This window comes from Hoplias malabaricus, chromosome 14 (genome assembly GCF_029633855.1).
Source record: "Hoplias malabaricus isolate fHopMal1 chromosome 14, fHopMal1.hap1, whole genome shotgun sequence".
Lineage (NCBI taxonomy): Eukaryota > Metazoa > Chordata > Actinopteri > Characiformes > Erythrinidae > Hoplias > Hoplias malabaricus.
The window spans coordinates 8,469,423-8,481,974 of NC_089813.1; the positions used below are offsets into that span (position 1 = coordinate 8,469,423).

At 42.2% G+C, this 12,552-nt stretch overlaps 1 protein-coding gene across 1 annotated transcript in view; it reads left to right on the plus strand.

The window, feature by feature from the left end:
- The window catches only part of adrb3a (adrenoceptor beta 3a), a 32,977-nt gene extending 21,341 nt beyond the window's left edge, over positions 1-11,636 (plus strand). Inside the window, exon 2 of the mRNA XM_066644084.1 lies at positions 8,176-11,636. Within this exon, the coding sequence (XP_066500181.1) occupies positions 8,176-8,203 (28 nt within the window). The 3' untranslated portion in view covers positions 8,204-11,636. The remainder of the gene's footprint in view (positions 1-8,175) is intronic.
- Positions 11,637-12,552: the final 916 nt, after the last annotated feature.

The following is a 12,552-nucleotide window of genomic DNA, read 5'->3' on the forward strand; positions in this document are numbered from 1 at the left end:
GTGTTCCATGCTCAGGAATATATCGGACAGACGTGTGAGTGACCACATAGTAGTCCTTTATGGGTCCGATTATTAAGAATATGCTTCATTAAGACGTAATGCTTTATTAATGTATTTGAGGAAATTGAGGTGCTTCATTTAATCCCTCCCCCATTGGCAGTGAATACACACACACACACACACACACACACACGCACACACAAGCACACGCAAACACCCAGGGAGCAGTCGGCCCCTTCAGCCGTGGATGTTAAGGGAAGAGAAAGTGCTGTTCCTTCACTCCCCCTGCTCCCTCACCCCTGCCGTTTTTTCCCACCAGTCCAGGGGATGCACACAGTGATCCTTTGGTCCCGAGCCTGCTTCTCTGACCTTTAGGCCATGGCTCCCATTTTCATTAAAAGCTTTCATTAAAAGAATAAAATACGACCAGGAATTTAAACGCAATCTAAATGCAAAAGTGGGCCGCGAGCTAAATCCAGCTCCGCTGAACTTCTGACCCTGACAGCGCCCTCCAGGTCACTCTTCCACCAACAGAGACCGAGCCCAAGACTGGCATCATGGTCCAGCAGCTGATTTCCTCTGAATGTGTGGGCCATTTTCTCATGAGAAAGAAATCATAAACAGTGTACGCAGTAACAGATGCTAAATACGGTTTATGATGCTCTCGCTCAATGCTAATTGGACACTGGGGAACTCATGTACAGCTCTATTCTCCACCAGACGGACCTCATTCAGCAGTGTGAACCCCTTCAGTGTGGACAGAGATATGACACAAACTTATTAGGAGAAAATCACACACACACACAGCACCCAGGGAGTAGTTGGGGGTTAGGTGCCTTATTCAAGGTCTCTTCAGCCATGAGTGTTGAGGGAAGAGGAAGTGCTGTTCCGTCACTCTCCCCGCCCTTGAGTCTCTCCAATCACAGCACTGATCCCACATTTATGTGAGAGTTCAGAACAAAACAAACACAGAGAGCGTGGAGAAACGAGTACTGATTAAATAAGGAGAAAACAAAATGGAGAAGAAAGAGGAGCGAGCTAAAACGGATAAAAATCCAGAGTTCCTCGCTCCCGGACTCTCACGCTAATCTGAGCTGTGGCTTGTTCACATTTAAAGGAACAGGTGCTGAAACCGGGCGTTCTGAACAGGGCTGTTTAGGCACGGGGAGAACGTTGCTGTGGTGTTTGATCTTTGTAGTAATTTGGTCAAAGCATGTCACAGATGTTCGACTAAGACCCTACACTCTGGTTCTTTAAAATGGAGGGTTCATCAAATGTTTATGTCTCAGTAAACACTTAGTAAGCACATTTTGGCTGTAGAGAGACAAATACAACACACTCCACCAAGCTGAGCTTTCTCCTCCCTCATCATCCACAGCTGATGTCCCACTGAGCAAAAGCACCTAATCCCCAACGGCTCCCTGGGTGCTGTGGCTCTCTCTCTCTCTCTCTCACACACACACACACACACACACACACACACACATTGTTTGATTGACTGCCTTGTATTATGCTTCATTCAGAAAGCAGTACACGCTGAAACCCTGCTTATGTCCTCTGTGTTAATGGGCGGAGCCAAACTGAAAATGAGGATGGATATGTAAATGTCTCTGGGTTTGTGACATCATAGAAACCTATGAATTCCAAATGAGTTGATTTTGCAGCTCATATACGGAGGGAGATGGGGGCGGTGGGGTGTGTGTGAGGTCAGGGTTGGGTTATTATTTTATTTATTATTCTTTATAAAAAGGTTAAGAAAGTGTGTTTTTCCATTCTTTATTACATTATTACATTATTTTATAAGAGCTATAATATAATAGATTATAAATGGGTTATTCCCAACTCATGCAGACCTACTGCTGACCCACATTCACACACTTCCCCCTCAGCTCCAGCACGTGATGTCTATTGTGCTGGAGATATATGAGGATAAATGAATGAATGGGGGCCAATAAATCACCGCACCTCTTTTGAACCCAAGGGAGCTCTCATATGGAAGTGGCCGGGCTTGACCGCTTCCACTCGTGTGGCGGGTGGCCAGTCCAATATATATACACTACCCTTTCTCAGTAAGAATTTACTGATATATCCACATCCTGTTAGACCCCTGGTGTTGAGCTGTCTCCCCACAGTGGAAGGATTATCAGAAAAGAAGTGAGTGGAAGTGAAGCTTGAAGTGCTGTTTTTCTGATGGGGGACACCTCTGGTGGTTGCTAGGGGTTCCTATGGCTTTGTATCGCAGTGTGAACGCCTTAACACTTCTCCTCAGAGGCCATTTCACCAAATCCCTAATTCAGTTTGTTGAATTATTTCGTTTTAGGAGGTAAGGACTAAGTGGTGCTTTAGGGACCACTCCAAACTTTACCTCTGCATTCTGGCACTGCTCAGACGTGGAGGTTTCCCGGCATTCTCCCTCTTCTCTCAGCTCTATCCAAACCTGGAGGGACGAGGAGAACAAACAAGCTCAGGAGTGTGTCCTAATGACATTAGCCAATAGCCGCACGTTCAGGAGGGGGCTGGATCCTCAAGCTCAGGCCTCATATTTTAGCCCCAAATCTGTTAAATCTGAAGACTCTGCTGTAATCCCGCCGTCCAGGGTGATGTCCAAGATCTGGCTTGAAAAAAAGGGCAGCTAATAAACGTACGGCTTACAACAATAAGTCCGGAAAAGTCCAGAAAGGCCGGATCAAAGAGAGGAATGCTTAGTAGTGGAAAATTCACGGGAACGTGATTCAGTCCAGGGCCGAGGTGTTGAGCTGAAAATGTGGATTTGTTTTTAATCAAATGTGAGGGGGCAGTGAAACTCGAGCTGTCTGTACTGACCGGGACGACGGGTGATAATAGCCTCTCAAAGGCTCAGACAAGAGACGTTAAAGGGCCCATCATTAGAAATAACCAAGATGCTGTTACAGTGCCTTTAAACTCTTATATGTATCTCTCCATTGACTGGATGCCATTCACTGTTGTTTCTCATACAATAAAAATGGTACACACCCTTTATATCATCAGCATGGTGTCATGGGGGGAGCCACTGGTCTTTGCTTGGAGTCTTGCCCGAATCGAGGCTTTGACTAGTCCCTTTGGGCTTTTAGGGTGCCTCCATTTTAAAGTAGTGTCTGAAAACAGTGTACAATTTACCGTGTACGCCAACAATCCCACAATGCAGCAGATAGTGGATGTCCAGATACCCATAATACACTGTTTTTTAGTTATTAAAGAAATATGCTCATCTCCTGAATTCAGCTCCCTATAATAGTGCACTACATAGTGAGTAAAGTAGGGAATATTGAGTAGGGGCCATTTCAAACATGGGGCAGGTGGCTCCCATGTCACATGAATGGGCAGGGCTAAGGTGCTGTACTAAACCCGAGACTCAACTAATAGCAACCCAAATTATGCAAACGACTAAGTGATTACTATTGTGACATCACAAAGAGAGTGAGCATCACTAATGGGCGGTTTTTTTCAGCTTGATTTCCATATATCGACTGTATGGGCGGAGTAGCAAAGGGGCTGTTTTGTTTATACGGTGTATCAGAAGACTTTCCATGTTATGGGCCCTTTAAAATATATCCACGAGGGTCTTCTGATTGTTTGTAAACACCCTGAATGAATCCCTGATTACAGCATCTTTATGTACTCTGTCTAATCTGATCAAAGCACGCAGACAACTGGTGAAAATTAAACCCCTCCTATGGGCGCCAAAATTGCCCCGAATTTACTGGTGGAAACATTCGCTAGATCAAAAGGTCACCCATACAGCGTCCACACACTTGTAATGAGTAGACACAGGAGCAGGTGAACATAGGCCTATGATCATCCTACTCAATGCCAAGTGTCCACAAGAGGGGTGTAAAATTGCTTGACCTCACTAATTGTGGCTGGATGCCATCAGAGCATCCTCACAGCAATGTTCTTCCACTTAATCCAAAGCCTTTGTCAGAACATTAGAAGCTATTTCAGCAGCAAAATAGGGGAACACACTACTTATTAATACCCCTCATATCAGAAGAAGCCCAGGGTGAGCAGGTTTGCCTATAAATGGGGGCATCTACATTCAGAACAGGCCTGTTAGAGCTGAGCGAGTGTCAGGTAACCCTCAGGCCTTTCTTCCTTAATGAATGGCCCTGTAAGAAAAACAGTGGGCCGCGGACGGGGACTAGGAGTGTGGGGCTCGAGTTGAGTTAGCGAGACAGTAATAGGAAGAAACACTATACGCGTTCCAGGTGGGCTTTATGGGCACCGGCAGCGGCGAGAGACTTGATTCAAATATTTGCGGACCATCAATCACTGAAATCAGCGATATTCCTGGGCCTGACATCTGGCTGGAGCGCCTTACCAAATACAGCCAATACAGCAGCGATCCCGCAAGAAACAGATCGCTGACCAAACCGTTTACGCTGACCAGCACCACTCCGCTTTTTAACTAAATACACAGCGCTCAAGATGATGAATTAATCTGGGGGGTTTTCACAGGCGGCTAGGCTAGCAGAGGCTAATCTGAGACTATTACTCAAACCCAGAAACGGTAGCAAGGACCCAGTGGACTGGCATTGTCCGCAGCTGCTTTGGGCAGAGTGGACATCCAGCTGGTGAGGTCAGTGAATATGGTCAATGTACTGTTCCATGTATTTTCAATGATGACGTATCACAGTTTTTAGAAAAGTTATATGCGCTAACAATGAAACTACACCTGCATTAGCTATGTCTATATTTCTATGGTTGTGGGGGGGAGATCAGACACAGCAGTGCTGTTCGAGCTTTTAAACACTGTGTCCACTCACGGTCCACTCTGTTACACACTCCTAGCTCGCTGGTCCGCCTTTTAGATGTAAAGGGTTGTAAAATCTCCAACAGCACTGCTGTGTCTGATCCACTTTTATCAGCACAACACACACTAACACACCACGAACAATGTCACTGCAGCACTGAGAATGATCCACCAGCCAAAGGCTTAGTTGCTGTAATGTGGGGGTCCTTACCATTGAAGAACAGGGTGAAAGCTGGTGACCAAAGTATGCGGAGCAACAGGTGGACTACAGTCTGTAATTGTAGAACTACAAAGTGCTGCTGTATGGTCATTGGACCAAGTGTGGAAACAAACAGATTTGTTCCAGATCAGTGTCCATAGGGTTACATTCACAAGCTCCAAAAATTGACTAAAGCATTGTAGTCAAAATCATGAGGCCAGTCTGTTATCTTCTTACGTAAAGGCATTATATTTAGTGCAGCTGGTCTGCATCCCGCAGCCCTAACACACGGTCTAATGTTTCACGACTGCCTCTGCGTGCAACTGCACTGCATTCATCTGAACTGATAGGTACAAATGAGAAAAAAAAAAAAAAGTCAAGGCTCAAATTGCACCACTGGCGATCTGATCCAGACTCCTATGCTCCTGAGGGTTGAGCCATGGACCGGGCCCTCTCCCAGCATTTCTCCATTCGTCTCCCGCCCCCCCCCCCTTTCTCCCCTTAGGATAGGTCATAAACGCTGGGCATTGTTTACATGTTCCTGTGGAGACATGTACAGTAGCTGTGATAGGATCGGAATCTCAGGCCTTCGGAGCGACGGAGGGGGAGAAATGAAGGAAAGCGAGGGGGGGTGGTGTGATGGAGGAAAAGATGAGCGATGAAACATCACGAGGAAAGGATGAGGGACAAGGTGTTCTCTGAGGGTGAGGGTGCTGATTGGTGTTTTTCATACTGCTGGATTTGTGGCTGTAGATTGACGAGATGTTTGACATTCAGAGTTTCTTATAAAATACACATACGTTTTTGGTTTTGCACTGGAGCTACGAGGCTAGCGTAGCTAACAAGCTAACAAGATCTCAACTCGGAGATTTGAGACTATAATAGCATGTCTGTGCTGCTTGGTTTTTATGGAAATGCCAATATTTCTTCCCCACTGTGTAGCTAAAAATATCCGTTTTAATAAACAGTTTCCAAGTTTCAAGTTAAGTCAAACCTAGGGTGATCATATTTGGGTTTAAAAAAAAAAAAACACAGGCATCCATTGTAAGGATGTTGTAGATGGGGTGCTGCCTACGATACCAGACATTGTACATAAATAAGGAATCCTGGCTGGATGCGTTTTGCACATTCCAAAAAGAGAACATGTCCGGAAAAAAAAGGAGGTGTGGCCTCTCTTGTAAAACCCAGCATAGTACCTTAGTAATTAGCATCATGCTAATAGCAAGCTTTTAGTAGCATGATGAGATAACAAAATGGCTGTGATGCTTGTCGCCATGGAATCGTTAATATTTCTTCCCCAATATGTAGCTTAAGCAAAGAAGTCAAACCCTGCATTATACATTAGCAGTTAGCATCATGCTAATAACAGACTTCAGACTCCTGCTTCAGTTCACATTGAGTTGTTAAATAATCACAAACAGACTTGAGTAAGTTGTTTCTGGCACTGCATGGCACTGTGCTTTAAATGTATCTTTGTTACTCCAGAAAACACAGTTCCATGGCTCCACTTTCCAGTGCTAGGGGCTACACAATCCTCCAGCCAACGCTCAGCATTGAGCATGGTGACGTAATGCAGATTGTCACATTTCATTACATGCCCTTCTATGCAGATCAAGCAGCATCTCAACATCTGTGTTCACAGTCACTGTACCCTACATTATAAGAGGTATAAAGACTTCCAGGACTTGTTAGTCGCACAGAACCTTGTATCTTCTGTACCAATAAATTAAGCCCTTCATTTACCAAACATGTTTTGGCTGCTTGTCTAGGGGAAAACCCTAAACAAAATTCTCTGGGCAAACAAACCCAATGCGCAAGTGTTTGTGAGAAACGCGGCTACTTCGGAACCACAGAATGAAACAACCTTTATTAAGAAACAGCAACGAAAGCCATCTCTCACACACTGTGACAGGTACAAATGCGATGGCAATAATAATAAAGCCAGGCCGTAATGCCTGACGCTCTGACAGATTTGCTATAGGCCACAGAGGCTCTTTGAAAAGTGCCACGTGGGCTTTTTTTCCACCTTGTTCTGCCATATCCAAGTCATCTCTGACTGCACGTTCTCGCCAAGTTCAACACGCCAGCCAAGCTCTTGATGAGAAAATTGGCTTTAAATGTATGGATGCTTAAGCTATGAGGCCATGGGTTTCAGATATTTTGATGTGAACAAGGGAGAGACACCAGAGAGAGAGAGAGAGAGAGAGAGAGAGTTAACTCAGTAATATCATTTTAGGCCAAAGTGTCTAAACCCAGTGGAGTATTTGACCTCTGATTTCTCTATATGTCAACACTGTGCTTCATAGTCACATGATTTCAGTTAAAAAGAAAGTCTCTTAGCTCTTCAACACCCCATGCTCTATACAATTGGACTTGAGGTGATTTTGACCCCATATGTATCCTAAATCTAACCCTAACCCTAAACTGAAATCTAAACACAAACATGTCCAAAATTTAGAAACATCAGGATTGTATGCTAGTTTAATGCTAATGCTAACACCACTCCCTACACATATCCCTACATCTAATACTTAAACTAACCCTAAACCTGAATCCTAATCCTAACAACCATATATTTAACTATAAACCTAATACTAAGACTCAAAAACATTAGAAAACACTCTTGCTAAAACCTAATCCAGGATCAAGGCATTCCCTCGCTTAAGGGCAAGGCCAACCTACTCCCTTGGGTTGGAGTTTTCCCGGATGCTAGCACCCACAACTTTTCTAAGTTTCAAGTGTTCCTCAGAGTCTGGAGGGCTGGGTTTATAGCAGTGTAAGCAGACCAATGATACACCCCACTGTGACAAGTGTGTAGTTCCTAGTCACAAATGTACCAGAATATTCTTTAACTGCAGTGTTATTTTGCGATAAAATTGTAATCCTGGAATCTCTGTTTTCCAGGTTTAGAGTCATGGTTGTGTAAATAATACCAAAGCTCTAACCCCATTTAGCATATTTACAATAATACAGGTTACAGGTGGTTTAACAAAGCAGTGGTAACACCCTCTAAAGCTTAAGCCGAGCGCCTGGGAGCTGTGTCTATTTTATCCATTTCTGAGAATTCTTAAACAGATGAAAAAGCAGGAAAGCATTTATAATATTTTCAAGATGAAGCGATGTGTTTAAAATGATCAGGTAACTCCAAGAGGCTTTGGCAGCACTTCTAACAGATTTTCTTCTTCTTCTTCTTCTTCTTCTCCAGTTCCATCGTACAGGAGCAGGACGACTGAGGATATAGCTTGGCCGTATGACAGCCAGAGGGAAAGGGAAAAGAGAGAGAGACGGAGAGACAGAGACAGAGAGGACAGCTGATTGAGAATGGCTAAACTTCCCGACCAGTTCCAGGACCATCACAATATACACAAGGGGTCACAAGGTGAAGTTGATGAAAAAAAAAGACAAGACAAACAAGTGGAACCAGGCAGAAAAACAAATGGTCTGCACAGAGCCGACTATTAAACCAACAAACGTGGACAGGGGGCCTGCAAAGAATGGATCGTCCACTCCTAGACCAGTTCGGCCAGGTCAGAACTTGACGGACAAGGCTTAGTCCCTCAGTGACCCCTTGTTTCCATGGAGATTCCCACAAGGCTGACCCCAGACTGTTATATCTGGATGTTTTCTTTCATGAGCTCGGACTTCCAAAGAACATCTGGCACGCGTGCACACACACACACACACACACACACACATACAAGACTGTTTTTTTTCTAAGCACAATGGATGTAGCCTATGGTTTTGAATCTAAGAAAAAAAGTGACAGTCAAAAAGCAACTTTTGTACTTACATTAAATTATTTGTTCTATTTATTTGTTTTTCCGGCCCCTATTTTTTTTATCTGTGAATGTGCAAAAAATATATAAAATAAACACATATATATATAATTTTTATGGTGGTGGCCCATTAAGTCAAAACACAACAGCAGTCAGGAAGCAAAATACACTCCAAATGGAACCAGAATCACTCAAAGAAGCATTTGCTGTTTAAAGTATTTTTGACTCTTATTTTGCAGATTGGTGGAAATATATTCTAAAAGCCTCTATGTCGAATCCTTTAGAAAATGGTTCTATGTAGCAACATAATGTTCTACTACTGTTAGGAGCTTAACTTTGTAACAAAAATAAAACCTTTTTTTGATGTTGTGTAAAACCCTTTTAAAGAAAGTGCTATATAGAACTGTATATTATATATTTTACGTCAGTCTGAAGAACACTTTCAAAATTCAAAGAATTACGTATGCAAATGATTCTTTGAATGTTTACGGTTCTATATAGAACCATTGTGTTTCCTGTAGAACCTTTGAAGAATCATTGATAGAAATTGACAATGTCAGAATACAAAAATATTGAAGAGACAACAGAGAAACATTAAGGTACAATGTAAACACATGAATGTCACTAAAGAAACCAGGGGTTCTTCACCTTTTTTCACAGTGTGACAAAAAAAGGGGCGACAAAAACTTTCTAGACCTCTCAACCTGCTATAAAAATACAACTATCTGCTATGTTAGATTTACAGCAGCAGTGATGATCAGTACACTGGTCGGCAACTGATCACATTATGTTTATATCATTGAGGCTGCAAAATGGTGGAATGGGACAAAATGAATTATTCACAAATAAAACAGGAGAAAGATCTATGGTAGATCAGTCCATAAGAGCCCCACGAGCTCCAAAAAGAAACATCTACAACTAATCAGCCTCTGTGAAATGTCTGTGGAACAATCCTCCTATAACTTATTCTAAAGTGCAACCACTACAGATTGGTACACACAAACCTTCCAGTGTTAGTTACTGCAAGTGTGGCAGTGGTAACAAATGGTGTCTCTTGCTGCTGTAGAATTGTGTAAATGATGAGATTAGTGAGGAATGATGATTGGAGGTTGAGTCTGCACAGAAGACTAATCATATATATGTTATGGCATCAAACAAAACTGCTCTGGGACGGCTGCGCATCGGTTTGCAGAGGTATATAATTTGTAGAATCACTCTCATGACCCCACTATGAGCACATCATGTTCATGTTTTGACTCTCTGGGCCACTACAGAAAAGCTTATGAGAACAATGCAGGTATCCATGTCGTACAGGTTAAAGCTCTGTCCAGTGGTGTGTGTACTATAGTAGCTGATGACGTGTTTTTCTTCATTCTGTCCATTATGAACTGCAAAGACTCTGGTTTGCCTTCTGTGCTCAAAATTCCAACCTGTTTTACAATGTTACAATACTACACTACCGTAAGTCAGCTGACCCAATGTTAGTCCAACTTCAGAAACATCACCTCATTCTTCTGTTCCATTTCTTGGTCCCACTTTATATTGTGTCTGTAATAAACGTGTAGTGACACTTTAGCAACACATGCAACAACAGTGTGGTTACAGTCGGTGTTACAGGTACAGCTTTTGTTCGTACTCGTGTTATTGTATGTAATTATGTAGCAATTGTCAAGACACCGTTGTGCAATTACGTTAATTAAAACATCACATACGCCGATGTCCATCTTTAACAGGGAATACATCACCAATACATCACATACATACATTCAGTCGTTACATGTGTGGTTAATGTGTAATTATACAATTATAACAGACACGTTAAAGGTAACATCAAGGTCTGTAATGACTGTGTAATCACACGTTACTAACACATTTAACATTGTTGTAGTTTTAAGCATGTTAAAATGGACTATAAATGTAGTTATATACGAAATGCTACGTGTGCAATCACGTCCAATTACATGAGTAAAACGTAAAGTTACAAGTTACACAGTTATTACACACACTTTCTATAAAATGGGAGCCATTTCTTCACCTTCAGTGCTGCTAACATTTATTACTTTATATTTTTCATATTGTTATTGTTATGATTATTATTTTTTCAGAGACAAGAGAGATTGATGAGCACTAATTTTCTGCAACACTTCCAGTGTATAGGGCACGACGCACAATGTTGTTCTGTATTATGCTTTTGTTTGTTGTTTGTTTGTCTAATTAAGTTCATTTTTGGATAAACGCTCCCAGGGCAGAATGTATAGTGAGAATATTGAGAGAATAAAGGGGGTAAAGGAGAAGAAAAGCAACAGAGCTTTTTCCGAAATGGAACCAAATATGTGTTTCGTTTTCAGGTGCAATCGTTTATCAGCGAAGAGTGTGTGTGTGTGTGTGTTGGGGCAGGGGGGTGGTTGGGGAGTGGAGATGGGGAAACAAGCAAAATTGCAAAGTAATAAGAATAATTACAGTAAATAATGGCGAAAAGCATTTGTCTGTGCACATCTCAGGATATTTGTTGGGCCCTTGGGTAATGAATGAATGAATGAATGAATGAAAGATTGCTGTTATTCCAGAGTAATCAAAGCTGTCCCCACTGCTTTTAATTTTATTTTATTTTTGAGCTATGTATATAATTCCTCATTCAATGTGATTTCCTTGTAATAAGTGGAGTGGAAAATTAATTATCTGAATGCTCAGAAACAATATATGTTATAAAAACATAAACAGGACTGTGAGAAATGATCTCGAATAGATGTCATTATTAAAGACACTGAAAATGGGATTGTTTTAAAACGGTTCTGTGTAATATATTAAAAGAAATGTTACTGACAAAGTCAACCAACAAAACTGTGTTTTAGGTTGATGCCGCTAAGAGAAATGGAAGCCACTGTCTGGTACCAACATGAATTGAAATATATTTGGCGTAAAGTCTATTCCCCGGATTTGTCCAATGTGTACAGAGTATAGGTTTCCAGAAGGATACATGAATTCCTGATGCCTACCTGGCATGGTAACGTTAACCACACACCAACCACAACTCCGACCCCAACCCTTCCTCTTACCCTAGCCCTAACATAATCATAACCCTCAACCCTATACGATGTTCTCTGGTTCGCTTTTTTAATTCTTATTTTGCAGGACATTTTACCAAATTAGGTGGATTGTCGACTCAAAAAAAAAAGTGTCCGTAGGTGTGAGTGAATGTGTGAGTGTGTGTTGCCCTGTGAAGGACTGGCGCCCCCTCCAGGGTGTGTTCCCGCCTTGCGCCCAATGATTCCAGGTAGGCTCTGAACCCACCGTGACCCTGAACTGGATAAGGGTTACAGATAATGAATGAATGAATGAATGAATTAATTAATTAATTAATTTTACCAAATTTGTTCATTGTTATTCTGAATGAGTTTAACTCATTTTAATCCATTTACACAGTGCTCAATGATGCTGCATAGACTTCCATTACTTGCTTGTCTCATTAGCTTATGTCTGATAAGACAAACCTCAGACGCAAAGTAAATCTTGATACGTATCAAAACGAAAACATTTGGGGTGAGGGGAAAGTTGCATAAACTGTTCCTGTAAAAGCTGTTTTTCTGGAGATCATTTTAATCCAAAACCACGGCCCAGAGCAAACGTCCCTGCAGCACTCTCTTCCCAAACACAGGGTTTATAAAGTCACGCCAAAGAGATGTGGAGACATGTGTGAACACCTGTGGTTTGTCTTGGTGTGTGGTGTGATATAAGCCAGTGCTGCACACAGTGAAAAGCCCTGTGAATGTGTTCAGCTCTTGTGTGATGAACAGTGGCTGCTTTGG